The 20,040-nt window shown below is 46.3% G+C and overlaps 1 protein-coding gene across 1 annotated transcript; it reads right to left on the bottom strand.

Moving 5' to 3' along the window:
* Positions 1-5,810: 5,810 nt before the first annotated feature.
* LOC140405377 (keratin, type II cytoskeletal 8-like) lies at positions 5,811-18,338 on the bottom strand. The gene is made up of 9 exons (XM_072493704.1): positions 17,955-18,338; positions 17,564-17,772; positions 14,406-14,466; positions 14,226-14,321; positions 13,013-13,177; positions 11,223-11,348; positions 8,113-8,333; positions 7,408-7,460; positions 5,811-6,588 (listed from the first exon to the last, which is right to left on the bottom strand). Exons 1-9 carry the CDS (start codon positions 18,204-18,206, stop codon positions 6,437-6,439), a joined length of 1,335 nt encoding a protein of 444 aa, XP_072349805.1. The 5' UTR covers positions 18,207-18,338; the 3' UTR covers positions 5,811-6,436.
* Positions 18,339-20,040: the final 1,702 nt, after the last annotated feature.

Raw genomic sequence — 20,040 nt, 5'->3', positions numbered from 1 at the left:
CTGTGTCCCAGGGGTGGTGCACGAAGACCAGACAGGGTTCGTAAAAGGGAGACAATTGAATGTTAACGTGCGACGGCTATTAGGGGTGATAATGATGCCCTCAGTGGACGGGGAGGCAGAGATAGTGGCGGCAATGGACGCAGAGAAGGCATTTGATAGGGTGGAGTGGGAATATTTATGGGAAGTGTTAAGGAGGTTTGGGTTTGGGAACGGATTTATTCGCTGGGTTAGACTACTTTATGGGGCACCGACGGCAAGCATAGTTACAGGTCGACATAGATCGGAGTATTTCCGATTATATAGGGGAACAAGACAGGGATGCCCGCTGTCTCCATTGTTGTTTGCGCTGGCAATTGAACCTCTGGTCATGGCGCTGAGAGACTCCAGGAAATGGAGAGGGGTGACTAGAGGGGGAGAAGAACACCGAGTCTCGTTATACGCGGATGACCTATTGCTATACGTGTCGGACCCAGCGGGGGGGATGACAGAGGTTATGCGAATCTTGAGGAGGTTCGGGGAATTTTCGGGGTATAGATTAAACATGGGGAAGAGTGAATTATATGTGATACATCCAGGGGACCAGAGTAGAGAGATAGAAGGCTTACCGCTAAGGAAAGTGGAAAGAAACTTCCGATACTTGGGGATTCAGATCGCTAGGAGCTGGGGAACCTTGCACAGACTTCATCTGACACAGCTGATAGAACAAATGGAGGAGGACTTTAAGAGGTGGGACATGCAGCCTTTATCACTGGCGGGCAGGGTGCAAGCAATTAAGATGATGGTCCTCCCGAGGTTCTTATTTGTATTTCAATGTCTCCCTATTTTAATCACCAGGACCTTTTTTAATAAAATAGATAGGAGCATTACGAGCTTTGTGTGGGCAGGGAAAGTTCCGAGAGTAAGGAGGGGGTTCCTTCAGCGCAGTAGGGACAGAGGAGGACTGGCACTACCGAACTTGGGAGATTATTATTGGGCCGCCAATGTGGCAATGATACGTAGATGGATGATGGAGGGTGAGGGAGCGGCGTGGAAAAGGCTGGAGAGAAGGTCCTGTAAAGGGACGAGTCTAGAGGCGCTGGTGACGGCGCCCCTACCGTTCTCACCGAAAAAGTACACCACGAACCCGGTGGTGGCGGCAACACTGAACATATGGGGACAGTGGAGGCGACAGAGAGGGGTGCGGGGAGCCCTGGTGGGGTCCCCTATCAGGAACAACCATAGGTTCGCCCCAGGAAGAATGGATGGAGGATTTCAAAGCTGGTACCAGTTGGGAATTAGGAAGGTGGGAGATTTATTCATAGATGGGACTTTTGCGAGCTTGGGAGCACTGGAGGAAAAGTATAAGTTACCCCGGGGGAATTTCTTGAGATATATGCAGGTGAGGGCGTTTACAAGACAACAGGTGAGGGAATTTCCGCGGCTCCCGACACAGGGGATACAGGACAGGGTGCTTTCAGGGGTGTGGGTCGGAGAGGGCAAGGTGTCAGAGATTTATAGTGAGATGAGGGAAGAGGGGGAGGAGTCGGTGGGCGAACTAAAAAGAAAGTGGGAAGAAGAATTAGGGGAGGAGATAGAGGAGGGTATGTGGGCTGATGCCCTAAGCAGGGTAAATTCCTCTTCCTCATGCGCCAGGCTTAGCCTGATTCAATTTAAGGTGCTACATAGAGCACACATAACGGGGGCAAGATTGAGCAGGTTCTTTGGAGTGGAGGACAAATGTGGGAGGTGTGGCGGGAGCCCGGCAAACCACGCACATATGTTTTGGGCATGCCCGGCACTGGAAGGGTATTGGAAGGGAGTGACGGAGTGATTTCGCAGGTGGTGAAGGCCCGGGTCAAACCAGGCTGGGGGTTAGCTCTATTTGGAGTTGCGGAAGAGCCGGGAGTGCAGGAGGCGAAAGAGGCCGACGTTGTAGCCTTTGCGTCCCTAGTAGCCCGGCGCAGGATCCTACTCATGTGGAAGGAGGCGAAACCCCCCGGACTGGAGGCCTGGGTAAATGATATGGCGGGGTTTATTAAACTGGAGCAGATAAAGTTTGCCCTGAGAGGATCGGCTCAAGGGTTCACCAGGCGTGGCAGCCATTCCTCGACTACCTAGAGGGAAGACGGATGACCAGCAGCAGCAACCCAGGGGGGAGGGGAGGGGGGGAGGAGGCTCAGTTGAGTACAGGTCAATAGAGTACGAGGTTTTGTTACTTGTATATTATTATTATTATTGTTAAAAAGTTTAAAAATTTCTGTCTTGTTACTGTTATCGTTTCGCTTGTTTTGTAAGCAGGAAAAATGTTGCTCAGGGAAAAAAAATTTCAATAAAATATATTTTTTTAAAAAAGGGAAAGTGGGCAGCATAATCAAAGACCCCTCCCACCCGGCTTACTCACTCTTCCAACTTCTTCCATCGGGCAGGAGATACAAAAGTCTGAGAACACGCAAGAACAGACTCAAAAACAGCTTCTTCCCCACTGTTACCAGACTCCTAAACGATCCTCTTATGGACTGACCTCATTAACACGACACCCCTTTTGACTTCCGGTGACGGCGGGCAGGAGGCAGCCGCGCGTTGGAGGGCTCCCGTTCGGGAACGGCATTTTCGCGGAGTAACGCCCGGTCCTCGGGCCAGCGACGGCAGTAAAAGTCGGGGGATAGCACAAGGAGAAGAAGGATGTCGAAAATCACCAAAAAAACGACCGGGAAAAAAGCGGCTGAAAGTCCGTTGGAGAGGGGAAAGGTCACCGCGGGGTCAACAAAGAAAATGGAGGCTGGAGCACCAGGGGAGGCCGCAGTGCTTACGGCTGAAGAACTAACTAAGGTGATGGCTGCGGAATTTGAAAAGCAGTTGGCGCAGATTGCGAAATGCATGGAGACGGTGAGGAAGGAGATGAGGGAGGTTTTGAGTGTTCTGGTGGAGGAGGCGGTTTCCCCGGTGAGGACGGAGGTGGCGAGCGCAGTGGCGGAGGTGTGAGAGCAAGGGGAGGCGCTGAAGGAAGTGGAGAAGACGTTATTGCAGCACGGTGATCAACTTGCCTCGATGGGGAAAGAGATGCGGAAGGTGATGGACACGAACAAGAATCTGCGAGGAAAAATAGAAGATCTGGAAAACAGATCCAGGCGACAGAATTTGAGGGTCGTGGGGCTGCCCGAAGGAGTTGAAGGACCAAAGCCGACTGAGTATTTTGCCGCGATGCTGGCAAAACTACTGGGGGAGGGGGAGGACCCCTCCTGATATGAACTGGATCGGGCTCATCGGTCGTGGAGGCCTGTACCAAAGGCGAGTGAGCCGCCAAGGGCAGTGACTCTGTGCTTCCGTAGGTACAGGGTGAAGGAGAAGGTCCTGAGCTGGACCAAGCAGAAGCGGGTGGTGCAGTGGGCTGGAGCTGGTATACGTGTATACCAGGACTTTACGGTGGAGCTGGCGAAGAGGCGGGCTGCCTTCAACCGGGTGAAGAGGGCACTGTACATTGGCAAGGTGCAGTGTGGCATTGTATATCCAGCGAAGCTGAGGGTGACTTACAAGCTCAGGGACTTTTATTTTGGAACGGCGGAAGCAGCGGAGGAGTTTGCGAAGGCAGAAGGACTGTGGCAGAACTGACAAATTGAGGAATGGTCATGTGCCGATGTAACCTCATGACTGTATTTTCTTCTTTTTTGTATCACTGCGCGCGGGTGTAGAGGCTAAAGGAGCCAATGTTGCATATATTTGGACAAGGGAAGGGACGGGACTTTCACTCGAAAGGAGGGCTCTTTGGGGTGTAGGTGGATATGCGGGGTTTGTGTGCTAAAAGGGGATCTTTGGGCTTTCCAAGGGCCGGGCAAGGGGGAAAGGGACCCGGGCGGGGGCCTCCACGCTGGCCGGTTTAAGCCGGCCAGTGAACGGGAGTGAGGTGGGGGGGAGGGGCTGCGGCCATCGGAGCCTGGCAGAACAGGGTCCGAGTGGTCTAGCCGGGGTGGAAAGTTGGGGGGAGGGAACCGAGGTTGGGAGGAGGAGTTTTACAAGAGGCAGTGGACGGGAGGGGCTGGAGACTTGGGGGTGGGGGGGTACAACTTTGGGGTATCATGTACGGTACTCTCTTAGAGGCTGGGTGGCGTTGGTTGGGGGTGGGGGGGTGGGAGCTGTGTAAGATTAAGGGTGACTACGGGTAATCCCGGATTTATTTTTGTCATTTGTTTATGTAAACATGCGGGTTGAGGTTTGGGGGTTGGTGGGTGGGTGGGATCGTTGTTATTATGGGGACTGACATATCTTGTTGATTATTGTTTATTGTTGATGGGTGTAAATGTGGGAGAAAACGTGAAAAAGGAGAATAACAATTTTTTTTTTTTAAAAAACAAACACCACCCCTTTATGCTTCACCTGATGCCGGTGTTTGTGTATTTACATCGTGGACATTGTGTTGCCCTTTTATGTATTTTATTTTTTTTCATGCACTAAATGATCTGTTTGAGCTGCTCGCAGAAAAATACTTTTCACTGTACCTCGGTACATGTGACAATAAACAAATCCAATCCAATGAGGCAAAAGTGAGCCCTACTAGGATCTCCAGGCCAGTATCATGACCTGGAAGGTCTTGCAGGCGGAGCAAGGAATTCTCAGGAATATTGACTGTGGCCACCAGCCTTCACCTCGTAGGCACCAAACCTGTGCCCATACTTCAATGTTGAAAACATCTCAATGTGATTACACAGCTGGCTCAAGTCAACCCTGGTGCTTGTGTAACATCCTTTGCAATTTCTTTTGCGGGGGGGGCGGGGGGGGGGGGGGTGGGGGGGCGGGGGAGAAGTCACCATTTCCTCCCACTGACTGGAATATTACATGTTGACAAAGCTTTTCATCTTGCACTCAACAGGACAAGTGCAAGAATACAACTTTTTTAAGGATCGTAACAATTTATCCGACAGGAGTAAAGGGTGTTGCTTGGTTGGCAATTTGACATTCTTGCCTTTGTCCTGTTGAAAACCTTTGGCAACATGTCTCTTTTTCCAACAATATTCTTCTATACTACCAACCCAAACTGAGTGAGGTGAAGGGACATTGACTCACAAGATTGATATATACATATATATTTTCACAAAAATAAATAACTAATGGACAATTTTCCCTTCAAGCTTACATTCAAGCTGCTCCGGGCTGGTTGCCCAGCAATGAGGGAGAGTGAGGGCCTGATGTGGGAGTGACTCATTTCTTTTCCTCCCTCCTTGTGATGGAAGGGCTCATTCGTTTTTTTAATTCATTTCCGGGATGTGGGCGTCACTGGCTCGGCCAGCATTGATAGCCTATCTCTAGTTGCCCTCCCAAAGGTAGTGGTGGGCTGCCTTCTTAAACCGCTGCAGTCCCTGAGGTGTAGGTGGATGTACTTACTGCTCACTACCACCTTCTGATGGGGAACTAGGGATGGGCAATAAATGCTGGCCTACAGCGATGCCCACATCCCGCAAATGAATTTTTTAAAACGGCGGTTCGGGAAGGAATTCCAGGATTTTGACCCAGCGACAGTGAAGGAACGGCGATATATTTCCATGCCAGGGTGGTGAGTGACTTAGAGAGGAACCTCCAAGTGGTGATGTTCCCATGTATCTGTTGCTCTTGTACTTCTAGATGGTAGCGGTGGTGGGTTTGGAAGGTGCTGCCGAAGGTACCTTGATGAGTTCCTGCAGTGCATCTGAGTAGATTTCCACTGTAGTATGACCAAGGTTGGAAAGTCAGTGTTAAATGTGGGAGTCCCAGACACAAACTCAACTACACCCATTCCGGTGTGAGATCCATCCTTTCCTCAGTTACATGCTGTTGTGATTCAGTGAATGGCAGACTCGTGGTTGGAATGAAGCTATTTATTAAGTTTAACAGGAAGGCCAAAAGTAAAATGTTATTCCAGAGGTACAGTGGTAGCAACAGACAAAAGATGGAGGGACTACTTTACCTCTCCACATTCTGCAACTTTATGTAAGGTCAGACAACATGAAACTGCAACATTACCCATGAACCATTAACAGTTGGCAAGAGTGAATATGACTGACACAAGAGTTTCTGTTGAGTAAAAGCCCGCAGTTATCAAGTGGTGAAGTCAATGTTTAATATCACACTTCTCAATCTCCCTCTCATGCAATTAACTGGAGATTCTTAATGTTCTATACAGAGAAATATATGCTCATTTAGTTATTCCTCTGATATGATTCTTCCATACCCATAGCATAGTCATTATTACTGATAACATGCTTCATAATGCTGAAGAAGAGGGATTCATTTACTCAACTGGAATTAAATGCAGGAAGGCTATCTACCCAAAAGCAATTAAACAAAGTGACAAATGGGCTAGCCCGATTAATAGCATGAAAATATTTTTTTAACTGCCTTTTCCATACAAAAAGAAAAGGAAAGAGAGGGGTGATGGGCTAGGTAACCATCCGCCCCTTGTCCGCAGCTGTTCGTTGTCAGACTCCTTTTAGTGCACATTTCTTTGACTCGAGTGAACAGTCTTGACCACGACAGCCTTTTTTGTGACTGAACCTCTGGAGGCATCCTGAACGATGCCTACATTGAACGACGGGTCCTGTAGTTCAGTTGAGAAAGGTCCAGAAAATGAGAAATTTGAACCTGCATTGCCAAGATGAAATAAAGCAACAGGGATTATATGTGCAGAAATCTATCTCGGAAGAGAAATAAAACATATTTTTGCTTTATAAAGTTATTTGGATATAGCTTCTTCTCTGTCTTTTGTACGTGTACTCCCCCTTTGCTTTGTCCACCTGGTCTTACATCTGAACAGATGAGGCCTTCCCAGACTCTTGGTAATGCCTCCTATCGCCAGCCATCATGAGACACTGGGGACAACCAAGTTTTTGCCCTCTTTTTTTTTTCCTCCCACTAAACAATCTGGCTGGAGATTACAGCTCCTGTTCAGCATCTTCCTGTTCACCATTACTCAGATTGGGGGCTGACCAAATTGCCACTCCAAGGTCATTATTATTGGTGTTTGTTTTGACATGATGGCCTTGACCAGTATTTACCTTTCAATCAATATCACTAAAACGTATTATCTGATCATTCTCACATTGCTGCTTGTGGGATCTTGCTGTGCACAACTTGGCTGCCACATTTTCTACCCTACAATAGCGGCTACATCCCACCAACCAGAGTACTTTATTGGCCATAAAATACTTGGGGAGGTTCTGTGGGCATGAAAGGTGCTTTGACCATGGGATATGGGTAAGGGGTAGGATGGTGGTGACCAGAAGAGAGGGAGTGATTGTCGAGATGTTAGCGGGAGGAGGGGGGGATCCGATAGGGCAGTCAAAACAAGGCACAATCCCTTAAAATACAGGACAGTTGGTTACCTCTTGACCTTGTTTCGCTCAGTACTATATCATGTGTTAGAATTTAGCTCAATCAGATCTTTATGATAGAACAACTTACCAGATGTTGGTGTGGTGTTAACATGAACGATTGCCTTCTGCTGCTGACCAAGCCTGCAGGTTTATATATATGATATGAATAAGTTGAGTTTGAAAAATATTACTGCATTCAAACATGTTCAATGACGAAATGTAATCACACAATATTCTTGCCAAGGAAAAAATCTTCTCACTGCTACTAAACTGGATTGCTTCAACCCATAGCTCAATACATTTCTGCTTTGCAAACTGATTCTACAAGAATGTTGCTGTTCAGAATCTATTCTGCTCATAAAGAGCTCATGAGGTTTAAGTGACATGCCTGAAGTTTGTTTGACTGATTGCATCTGCCAGTTGAACCATTCATTTGCCCCCAATCCTCTGGTGCATCTCTCTATACCATTATTGTGCCATGTGGAACTGCAATATCTGGATTTGGTGCAAATCTAGCAAGTTACTAAGGGTGGACTCAATGTAGTTTTGGAATGTACACCATTTGAGTTTTTTGAGTCACGCTTGTCCATAAACCTTCCTAAAATTATATGAAGCATTTAATGGTGAATCGTTGAAGGAATATATATTCTAAAAATTGGCATGTGTAACTCAATGATAAATATACACTTTGCAAACAAATTTACGATTTGGTGAAGCACGGGTTTCTTATGGCGAAACCTTTTTTTTTAAAACAACTTTCATTGGGACTTGCTATCCATTAAATGTCCTGTACCTGATTTCTTCTCCCTCCAACATTTTCCTGTAGGTGGCAATTTCAAAATCTAGGGCAATCTTGACATTCATTAGTTCCTTGTATTCCTGCAATTTCCGGGCTACATCCTGCTTGGCTTTGAATATTCTGTCCTCTAGGTCAGCAATCTCAGCCCTGATTTTTCTCGCCTCCATCTCCCCACGGTCCTCCGCTTCAGTGATTGCTGCGTCCAACCCAGTGCGCTAAATGGGTGTTTGTTAAAAAAGAGGAAATGTTAGCAAAGAAATGTACGTCTTCAATGAATAATAATTACTCTTAAACTGTTTAATTTGTTGCAAAAAAATATATATGTGAAACATACTGTATTTTAACTATCTTTTGTTGCTTAAAAAAATAACCTCTTGCCTCCAACTCCCCTAATAGTTCAAAGGTTCAAGATCTGATCCCCATGTGTGCTGAATTACTTTGTTTCAACTGGGCAGTGGTGGGGAGAGAGTAGGTTCCCTCAAATAGGATCAAATAGTCAGCTCAGTTGTCATGCTATCCAGTGACCTGGTGGGTAAATCAGCTGTTTAAAGATTTCCCACATCGTCATATGCATTCAGAACATTTCCTGTATTCTGTATTTATTAAGAACTTGAACTGGTGAACAGATTAATGTTTACAAATGCATTTATAATACCACAAGACATAGCAACCAGGAGTAATTCTTCACCCTTAGTGCAGGCAAAATCAGACTCAACTATAATGGGCTCCATGATCTGTGCTCATATGGAGCAGCCTTCAGTACATGTGATATGCCATCTTCTAATAATAATAATAATCTAGGGGCAGCACGGTGGCACAGTGGGTTAGCCCTGATACATCACGGCGCCGAGGTCCCAGGTTCGATCCCGGCTCTGGGTCACTGTCCATGTGCAGTTTGCGTGTTGGAGAATGTCTCCCCGTGTTTGCGTGGGTTTCGCCCCCACAACCCAAAGATGTGCAGGGTAGGTGGATTGGCCGTTAATTGGAAAAATGAATTGGGTACTCTAAATTTATTTTTAAAAATAATAATCTTTCTTAGTGTCACAAGTGAGCTTACATTAACATTGCAATGAAGTTACTGTGAAAAGCCCCTAGTCGCCACACTCTGGCACCTGTTCAGGTACACAGAGGGAGAATTCAGAATGTCCAATTCACCTAACCTGCACTGTGGGAGGAAACCAGAGCACCCAGAGGAAACCCACGCAGACACAGGGAGAACGTGCAGACTCCACACAGACAGTGACCCAAGCCGGGAATCGAACCTGGGTCCCTGGTGCTGTGAAGAAACAGTGCTAACCACTGTGCTACCATGCTGCCCATTCTGTGTGCCCAGGAAGCGGTAGCTGGGCATAGGAATCATCGGCAGAAGTGTGGGTAGTTGAATTGACAGCCTTTATGTCAGTGGGCACTGAATTTGCCAGCACACCTGCTTGGAACCAACAGCATACCTGCTCATTGCCAACTGCTATATAAGCAAGAGAGGACTTTATGGGCATGTGCACAAATGGGTCAGCTCTGTGTAAAAATGTAATAATTAATAATAATTAAATTGCGCTGATGAGCCAGGAATAATGGGCAAAATTCTCCTACCCGCCCCGCCACGTTTCTGCCCCGACCGGCCGGCGGGAGTCTCCGTAACACCGGCCGGTCAATGGGGTTTCCCATTGTGGGGCAGCCCCACGCCGTCGGGAAACCCCCGGGCGCCGGCAAAACGGAGACTCCCGCCGGCGGAGAATGACGCCCAATGTTTTTTTACAATAAATTTTGAGCGCCCAATTCTTTCCAATTAAGGGGCAAATAAGCGTGGCCAATCACCTGCCCTGCACATCTTTGGGTTGTGGGGGTGAGACCCACGCAGACACAGAGAGAATGTGCAAATTCCCTGTGGGTAGTGACTCGGGGCCGGTATCAAACCCGGGTCCTCGCCGCCGTGAGGCAGCAGTGCTATGAACCAGGGATACTGTCCCATGAGTCAGTATTAACAAGGCCAATTATGATCTTGCCACGGTTTTTACCTGTAACTAGAAAATGAATCATTGAAGACCCATAGTCACTTATGGTGTCAGTGGACATGTCAGGCTTATTTCCCATTTTTGCATTGTTGCATCAACTTTGTATATTACAAATTCATATAGCCACATTTATAATATGCTACTGAATTTCAACAATGGTGGTGCTGTAACATCTCAGTTCAGCCTCTCCCAGCTTCTCAACCTACAGGTATATTGCAAACCCCGATCCTTTGGTCAATTCTACTTCTTAAATTGCCCTAGGTTTTATGTTTTAACAATGAATAATATCAAATAAAAGTATAATTATTATACAGACAAATAAGATTTCTTGAGTATAAAATGGAGACTGCAGAATTACTTGTGCCTGCCTTGGAACACGAGAAGAATGGAAGATTAAAGTCCAGAAATGTCCAGACATCTCAACTAACATTTTCCACTTATGACAAAATGTGTTTCTCGCTCCACAGAAGCTGCCTGACCTGCTGAGTGTTTCCAGCATTTTCAGTTTTTAATTCAGATTTCTGGCATTTGCAGTGTTTTCCTTATGATGCACTCTGGTGCCCAGTGGTGGGAGAGTTTGTGGGAGGGAGGGAGAAAGCAAAATGGCAGCATCAATTAGGCAATGTTTTGTCTAAGATGCCAGGGGAGGCCAAAAAGAAAGTAGACAAATGGTACTTGGTGACCTCATTCAACAGAGGGTCACTCTTCAGTTGGGAAAGCTCTCTGCAACCCATTTCCATTGTCGAATCACACTGTACCCTGGCATCATGGGGCAGAAGAGGAGGGGAGCAGTGGGTAATTTGGTGGGTGCTGCTATTCTACTGGCCCCAACTTATGATTCCAGACTTCCATGGGGCAAGTGGAACTTCTGCCCCCCACCAACCCCCACAGAAATTTCCTCCGCATTACCACCTGGGCAGAGAGGCAGAATTATTGGGCCTCGCCTCATTTCTGGGGCTCCAGCAGGCCAAGGACTAGAAGGTGCTTGTAACCTGTGTCATCATAAAGGAGGCAAGGCTCTTGGGGCAGGAAGGAAAACAATTTGGAATGGAGCAATAGGTGTTTAGTAGGAATCGGTACCAGCATAATTACCTGATTCTTAAGAGAATCTATTTCAGAGTTTATCTTTATGATCCTCCTGCTTGTTTCTGTTATGTCATTTTTGATAACACGCAGATCATCATCATATTTTCCGGTAGACTGAGACAGTTGATTGAACTGACATGGAAGAAATATTAAAGAACATAACAGATAATTAGAAAAGACTGCTTGGCCCATCAATTTTGTTAATTCAAACAGGCCTACGTTTGACAGCACCTTCCAAGCCTGCAACCTCTACTGCCCAGAAGGGTAGGAGGTGTCTAGGATCACCATCACCTGAAAGTTTCTTTCAAACCCCCACACCATCCTGACTTGGAAATATATCACCGTCCCTTCACTGTCTCTGGGCCACCATCTTCTCAAAAGCAATTAGTGACAGGCAATAAATGCTGGCCTTGTTATCAATGCTCACATCCTGAGAATAATATGAAAAAGGCCAAGAGCCATTTATGCAGCCACAATCTCCTTCCACCTGAGGGGGGTAAATAAGCACGTGGAATTTTTGAGGTAAAGCCAAATGTGTGAGGGATCATTTTAAGACAGTCCATGAGCAGAAGTATGCATGGATTAGAGATTGAGTATGATCCTCTGCGCAGTGGGTTAGCCCTGTAGTCTCACGGCGCCGAAGTCCCAGGTTCGATCCCAGCTCTGGGTCACTGAAGGTGTGGAGTTTGCAAATTCTCCCCGTGTTTGCGTGGGTTTCACCCCCACAACCCAAAGATGTGCAGGGTAGGTGGATTGGCCGCGCTAAATTGCCCCTTAATTGGAAAAAATGAATTGGGTACTCTAAATTTATTTTTTAAAAGAGTATGATTCTTTGACCCTGGCTGATCCAAGTGCTGCATTTGTCTATGCAAAGAAAATGCGCTAACCTCACCAGACAACTTGAGGTCAACTCGCTTGCAGCATTTTCCCAGTGCAGGGAGGGCCAGATTGTCAGACATCAGGCACTGCATGTCTGGCTTTTTCCAGCATTGGGCCTAGGAGACTTGGGGGGGGGGAAGGGGGGGCAATGGCACTTGGGCATAGTGTCACAAGGGGCTGTTTAGCACAGGGCTAAATCGCTGGCTTTGAAAGCAGACCAAGGCAAGCCAGCAGCACGGTTCAATTCCCGTACCAGCCTCCCCGAACAGGCGCCGGAATGTGGCGACTAGGGGCTTTTCACAGTAACTTCATTTGAAGTCTACTTGTGACAATAAGTGATTTTCATTTTTTTTTTTCATATGGCTTCCAGTAAGAGCAGCAGGAGGTTTTTCTTAATATAGCCTCTCTTCATGCCTGTCCCAAATGGGTAATAGTGCAACTCAGACATTCCAGCTATATTATGGGGTGGTTGCTTATTAATAAAAGGTCCACTTTCTGCTCGCCATCCCTAACTTGGGTTTCCGTGGATACATTGTAGGCTTCAAGGCTCCATATCCAAACTTCATGGGACCCATTGCCAGTGTGTCAAGTGCCCACCATCATATTATTATCACTACCATGGCCTGTTAGAAGTTAGGGTTATATGTTTCATGATTAAATGGCGAGTAAAAGTTCTCTCTATCCTATATTCCAATAATGTCTCTACGCCTCAAGGCTCAGAAGAGGAATGCCTACTGGAGCAATTTGATACTTTTCCATTTCTTACAACAGTCCTCCCCCTCTCTGAGTGCAAGTGCCAATTTGTTGCCGAATGTCCTCACAACTGACAGAGAAGACGTTCACCCCATTAGTCTGTTGAACACTGAACTCAGGCACCAGAGGCGAAAGGTCAGGATTTTGCCTCAAATTCTTTTTACCTTGGTTCTGTACGCAGCCTGTGCCTCATCACGACCCTTGGCTGCCAAAATCTCATATTGTTCTTTCATGTTAGCGACGAGCTCGTTAAAATCCAGATTACGAGAATTATCAACTTCAACAGTGACAGCAATATCCTTCACTTGTGCTTGCAGTTCACAAAGTTCCTTATGTATTGTTAGAAGAAAGGTATATTGATTAGGAATGAATTTGAGCAAACTAAAATAACTATGATGCACAGTTATCATCACCAACAAAGTCCTATTTCCTAATTGTGCAGATATCAGCTTGACTCATAATGGGGCCACTATGATTAGGGTCAATGTGTTCATGTCAGAGTTTGAACTCCGGATTCCAGTGTAATTTCATGAAAGGCAAACACAGTTTAGGAGAAAGGAAGGCTGTCAGCAATGCACAGCTTCAGTGAAAGGATTTGGAAAGAAACATTCTGGGATGTCTGCCCAGAGATATCGAGGCAAGTGTTTTATGATGGGCTTTTGGAGAAATAAAGAAATGATTGCATCTATACCCACTGTAGCTGGGTAAATAAATCTTTCTATAAAGTCACGCTTTAGATTCTCAGTAAAAACAAACTAAAACTAAAACTCAAAATAGCCTGCTTGCCTCTCCTTTTTTGTTATCCCTCTGAAGTGAAAAAGAATGTTGCAGGATTGTAGTTTTCCCGTGAAACTTTACCTTAAGAAAAGATTCTAAGATTAATCTCCCAGCTGGTTTAATGTCATAAGTACCTGAATTGTTGCCCGAAAAAATCAACCTTGTATTTTCATTCTGTGCATGCTGCGACATATTTTGGGCATAACTGTGATGGTTCTGGGGGAAATATTTCAGAAGAGGCTGTTGGACGAGGCTGAGACCTCCAAGTAAAGACAATCAAGATATAAGAAAATATAATCATTTTATACATTAGAAATCGTATATCAATGGATTTTTCTGGTGAGAAAGAAAGAGCTTATGGTTGGGAAAACTGTTTTGTTCAGTGATTTGATGGGGAAGGCCTAACTTCAGAAGCCCCACATAGTTAGGGTGGGAGTTTCCAGTGGTGCCCGCTCCGAGACCAGAACTTCCCACCTGAGGTCAACAGACTCAAATTTTCCATCATGTCCGTGATGATTCCCATGGCAGGCGGACTGTATATCTATACTTTAAGACTATTCCATTACATTGTACTAGCTAAATGTTCTAATATCAATTTACCTCATCATAGACTTGTCTCAGGAAGTCAAGTTCACTAACAAGGCCATCCAGTTTATCCCCAAGCTGATGTTTCGTCAGGTATGACTCATCGACAGTCTAAATAAGAACAGTTTATTTTCAATAGTATTGTGGTAGAGCAAAGGACAATTGTTCAAAATCAAAAGGTAATGAAAAACTTACCTTCTTCAAGGTAACAAAATCATTTTCCATTCCAGCACGATTGTTCAGCTCATCTTCATATCTTTTAAAAAAAGAAACATTAATGATCCTAAAAATGTGTGAACATTACTCATACCATGATAATACATTCATACCCATCAGACTGGAGATAATGGCCAGAATTCTCCGGTTGTTCCGATTCTCTTTTCCAGGCGGCAGGGCACCGCCACCAGTGGGTTTCCTGGCAACGTGGGTGGTTACAATGGGAAATCCCATTGACAATCGGTGGGAAGATCGAATCCCACTGCCAGCCAACGACATGGGTGAGAAACGTGCGGCTGGCGGACTGGAGAATCTTGCCCAATTACTTAATCATTTCTGTCAAGTTGCAAGAAACACCAAGGTTGGACAGTGTAGGAGAGAAGCAAAAACATGATGCTACAAACCTTGGATTTTATGAGCTTACAACTGAATCAGAAAAGGAAGGAAAGAGCTAGGCTGTTTTGAAGTCCTTGTAAAGAATGAGTTAAGTGCAGGCAAATTGTTTGGTCTGCAGGTAGTAGCCAATTGTAGAATATATAGATAAAAGCAAATTACTTTGGATGCTGGAATCTGAAACAAAACCAGAAAATGCTCTGGGCGGCACGGTGGCACAGTGGTTAGCACTGCTGCCTCACGGCGCCTAGGACCCGCGTTCAATCCCGGCCCCGGGTCACTCTCCGTATGGCGTTTGCACATTCTCCCCGTGTCTGCGTGGGTCTCACCCCCACAACCCAAAGATGTGCAGGGTAGGTGGATTGGCCACGCTAAATTGCCCCTTAATTGGAAAAATTAAAAAAAATAAAATACTGGACAATCTCAGCAGGTCTGACAGCATCTGTGGAGAGAGAAGGGAGCGAACATTTTGAGTTTGGATGACTTTGTCAAAGCTGGAGAGAACTGGAAATCGGGTCAGATTTATACTGGAGTGTAGAGAGTGTGGAGCGGTGGAGTTGGATAGGGGCCAGAGATAGGTGGAGATTGACAAAGATGTCATGGACAGAAAGTCCCAGGTTCGATTCCCGGCTTGGGTCACTGTCTGTGTGGAGTCTGCACGTTCTCCCCGTGTCTGCGTGGGCTCCGATTTCTTCCCGAAAGACGTGCTCTGAGGTGAATTGGACATTCTGAATTCTCCCTCTGTGTACCCAAACAGGTGCTGGAATGTGGCGCCTAGGGGATTTTCACAGTAACTTCATTGCAGTGTTAATGTAAGCCTACTTGGGGCAATAATAAAGATTATTATCATTATTAGATTTCCTTCCTTAAAGGACATTAGTGAACCATTCAGGGTCAGCTGCCCTGGTGGGATTGGAATCCTAGTCCCCCTTGGGCTCTAGATTACTAGTCCAATGATAATACCACCACGCCATCGCCTCTGAAAATCTGCACAGGTGTCCTGATTCAAATATGACAATCTGGGTAAAAATAAATATTTGTTATAGTTAAAAACACCCTGAAGCATTTACCCTGGCAGTTAACTAACAAGGGAGGGGGAAACTCAACTTGCTTCTCTTTCAGAAAACAATGGGAGGAGGAGGTGGCAAAAGCTTTTCTGTTCGAACAATAGGCATTCTTGCAGCCTCTCAACTTCAATTTGCTGACATCCATGCAGTAAGTATTGCAATATAGAACATTTCACATTTTATACTAAGCAATTATTTTCCAGCAAATATTTTGCAGCAAATATTTCGCAGCAGAACTAAATTGTTTGAAGAAGTGGAAGAAGCCAAATTTTCATGTGAAATAAAAACAGAAAATGCTGGATAAACTCAGCAGGTCTGGCAGAATCTGAGGAGAGAGAAACAAAGTTAACATTTCGAGTCTAAATGACCCTTCTGCAGAAAATGTGATATGATTTAATTTGTTTTTACAGACCTGAATGCAAGTTCTGTTGACAGACTTGTGGCAGCAACCCTGAGTTAGGATACTCTCCCTTCACACCTCTTAACAAAGCCAGCTTCATTGTCGTATTAGAAGAGAGGATATGGGGGGGTAAGTTTTCTAAATTTGCTTTTTGCATCAGGCTGCAAGTTATACTGCAGCAGGTCTGACGCCCAAGTGATATGAGACAACCGCCCAGAGATCAGCTCCCACCAGTTGCCTAAGCGTACTTGAGCTTGAACTGCAGAGTTTGTTACATAGATAACAACACCCCTTCATTTCAATGCAAACATTGAGTTCTACTTGCCATTCAACAAGAGCAAACTTTAATGAAGTGTTTGAGCTGTGCTCACCGGAGAGCGACCTGGAGAGGTTCCAAGTCCAGACCTTGGTGTGTACAGACCTCAGGTGAGGATGTGCTGTTGGCCTCAGGACCGTTGGGCTTGGAAAGGAGAAGAGTTGCAGGCAGAGCTTCCCTACTTGAATTTTTTTATGCAGAGAATATTTCGAGCAGGGAACGCTTTGCTAAATGAGCAGTTAAGGAGAGACTGTGATACCTGATAAGGGAGAAGTGGGAGGGGGTGGGACATTGAAAGCAGGGGCTGAGGGGGCACATTGAAAGCAGGGGATGGGGGCACATTGAAGGCAGGGGACGGGGGCATATTGAAGGCAGGGGACGGGGGCACATTGAAGGCAGGGGACGGGGGCACATTGAAAGCAGGGGACGGGGGCACATTGAAAGCAGGGGACGGGGGCACATTAAAGGCAGGGGATGGGGGCACATTGAAGGCAGGGGGCGGGGCACATTGAAAGCAGGGGGCGGGGCACATTGAAGGCGGGGGCGGGGGCACATTGAAGGCAGGGGGCGGGGGCACATTGAAGGCAGGGGGCGGGGGACACATTGAAGGCAGGGGGCGGGGGACACATTGAAGGCAGGGGGCGGGGGGCACATTGAAGGCAGGGGCACATTGAAGGCAGGGGGCGGGGGGCACATTGAAGGCAGGGGGCGGGGGGCACATTGAAGGCAGGGGGCGGGGGGCACATTGAAGGCAGGGGGCGGGAGGCACATTGAAGGCAGGGGGCGGGGGGCATATTGGAGCAGGGGAAGGTACAACACTGTGGAGAGAGTAAAGAGGCAGTACGAACACAATGGGCCATATTATTATTAAAAGGCCTCTTTCCGTAAATCCTCTGACGCTGGGTTTACATCAGCTGTTTAATAAGAGCTGAACAGTCAGAGAAGTTGCTTGGATACATACTGCGATTTGAGTCCGTTCACTGCGCCGTGCATTTGTTGCAGTTCACCATCCAGCCGAATCTTGTCCTGCCTGAAGCTTTCCAGCTGCCGACTGAGGGCATTGGCGTAGGCCTTGTACAGTTCCTCATTGTTGGAACCGTAATCCCCCTGCCGCTGCAACAGGGTCCACTTAGTCTCCAAAACCTTGTTTTGCTGCTCAAGGTTGCGAACCTGGAAGGGGAGGGAGGGATGGTGAAAAGACCAAACATGCAACATTAGCACAAACAGAAGTATTTCCCAGATTCAAAACAAAAGCAGACATTTTTTTCAATGAACAGCATCGTTTTTTAAAACGCGGGGAAGAAGTCGATATCTCCCAGGCAGAATTGACAGAACAACTTTGGTTCAATTACCTTGTCGATAAAGCCTGCGAAGCGGGTATTTAGTGTCTTGATTTGTTCTTTCTCATCTCGTCGAATCGACTGCAACAGAGGGTCGACCTCCTGGCTGAGAACAGTGTTTGTCTGGACGGTGGATCGGTAAGTAGAAGTGACTGGCTCAATACTCCTCGAAGATGTGACTGAGCTTCTTTTCACAGTAATTAATTCGCTGCTACGCTGGCTGTAACTGCCGTCACTGTGACTGGAGTACTCGCTTTTCTTCATTCTGACTTCTTCTGAGAGCAAGGCACACAATCAGTTTGTCAAACCTGGGTAAGGTTGATAGAAGTTTGCTCGCGTCCTTTATATAGAAGGATAACCTGCCTCAAGTTGTATTGCACGTTTATCAGGAAGATCCATTCTTTGGGGAGTTGTGTGGAATGTGGTTATGCCACCAGCACACTGAAGGCATGGCCAAATACTTAATGGACACATTCCATTGTCCTACTTAAAAATACTTGCGATTTATGACTTTATTGGGAAAAAGTTGCCTGTCATAACATATTACTTTGGAAAAATACAATTCAATGTATTCAATCGCCCAGTGGAGCAGAGCATCATTTAGTGGGCGTAAAAATTGGTTATCGTTTAATTGGCAGAAAATGATGGCAAAGGGCAGCACGGTAGCACAGTGGTTAGCACTGCTGCTCCACAGCTCCAGGGTCCCAGGTTCGATTCCCGGCTTGGGTCACTGTCTGTGCGGAGTCTGCACGTTCTCCCCGTGTCTGCGTGGGTTTCCTCCGGGTGCTCCGGTTTCCTCCCACAAGTCCCGAAAGACGTGCTTGTTAGGTGAATTGGACATTCTGAATTCTCCCTCTGTGTACCTGAACAGAGTATGGAGCCAGGAGGAGCATACAGATACATATAGACACATGCTATCTCCCTTGTAAGTACTTTAAAATGGGCGGCATGGTGGCACAGTGGTTGGCGCTGCTGCCCCACAACGCCTGAAACCCAGGTTCGATTCTGACCTTGGGTGACTGTGTGGATTTTGCACTCCCTCCCCGTGACTGCGTGGGTTTCCTCCGGGTGCTCCAGTTTCCTCCCACAGTCCAAACATGTGCAGGCTAGGTGGATTGGCCATGCTAAATTGCCCTTAGTGTCCAAAGGTTAGGTGGGGTTGCAGGGAAGTGGGGCCTCGGTAGGGTGCTCTTTCAGAGGGTTGGTGCAGACTCGATGGGCTGAATGGCCTCCTTCTGCACTGTCGGGATTCTAAAAGAGGCATTTTCTTGCTGCATTAAAATAGTTTAACCCAGTCATTAAAACTGTCATAAAAAGAATTCAATATGAATGTGTTACCTATCCATTAATATTTGTGAAATGTAATTTCAAGGCCTTGACTTGGCAAATAAGGCCCAATCTGTTCATTTATCTTCTCAAATTCCTGACCGCATCAGTCATTTACTTCACTGCAAACCGGTCAAATGTGATTGTGTTGTTATTTTAAAAAAAGAACATGAAACTGGTTGGGCAGGACGTTTAGACAATACAAAAATTGCAAAACATTATGCGTGACCTAGATGCATCTTAATTATACAATTTAACAAACTTGAGTATCTTGTTCTAATGTAGGAGGAAGAAGTTCAGTTCTGAACAAAAATTAATTACAGCTTTCAGAAGATCTGCGTGGAATGTGACAGAATAAGAACAGGTAAGAGGGATCCTAAAGCAGGTGCACATGAACTTCCTCCTCTTCCCAGCCAACCCCAGTATCTCTCCATTCCGTTTTATAAGGGTATCAAATCTCCCCCCTTAAAAGAATCTATGCTGGGTTGTCCAGTGGTTAGCATTGCTGCTGACAGCGCTGAGGACCTGGGTCACTGTCGGTGTGGAGTTTGCACATTCTCCCCGTGTCTGCGTGGGTCTCACCCCACAACCCAAAGATGTGTAGATTAGGTGGATTGGCCACACTAAACTGACCCTTAATTTGACAAAAAAATAATTGGGTACTCTAAAAAATTTTTAAAAGAATCTATGCTATCTGCTTCAATCCCTCCAAGTGGCAGTGAGTTCCACATTTTCACCACTCTCTGATTAAAGATATTCCTCCTGAATCCTT

Source organism: Scyliorhinus torazame, chromosome X, assembly GCF_047496885.1.
Source record: "Scyliorhinus torazame isolate Kashiwa2021f chromosome X, sScyTor2.1, whole genome shotgun sequence".
NCBI classification, from domain to species: domain Eukaryota; kingdom Metazoa; phylum Chordata; class Chondrichthyes; order Carcharhiniformes; family Scyliorhinidae; genus Scyliorhinus; species Scyliorhinus torazame.
The sequence above is the reverse complement of the archived record's forward strand: the minus strand, read 5'-3'. Positions and strand labels throughout refer to the sequence as shown.

Bases quoted from the DNA above. Each gene is read 5' to 3' on its own strand.
- LOC140405377 (XM_072493704.1), bottom strand. From the start codon at position 18,206: ATGAAGAAAAGCGAGTACTCCAGTCACAGTGACGGCAGTTACAGCCAG. The intron at 7,461-8,112 runs GTACAGGACATT...ATAAACCTGCAG, and splicing joins TTGGAGGGAGAAGAAATCAG to GCTTGGTCAGCAGCAGAAGG. The intron at 6,589-7,407 runs GTAAGTTGTTCT...TTGGCAATGCAG, and splicing joins TAACACCACACCAACATCTG to GTTCAAATTTCTCATTTTCT.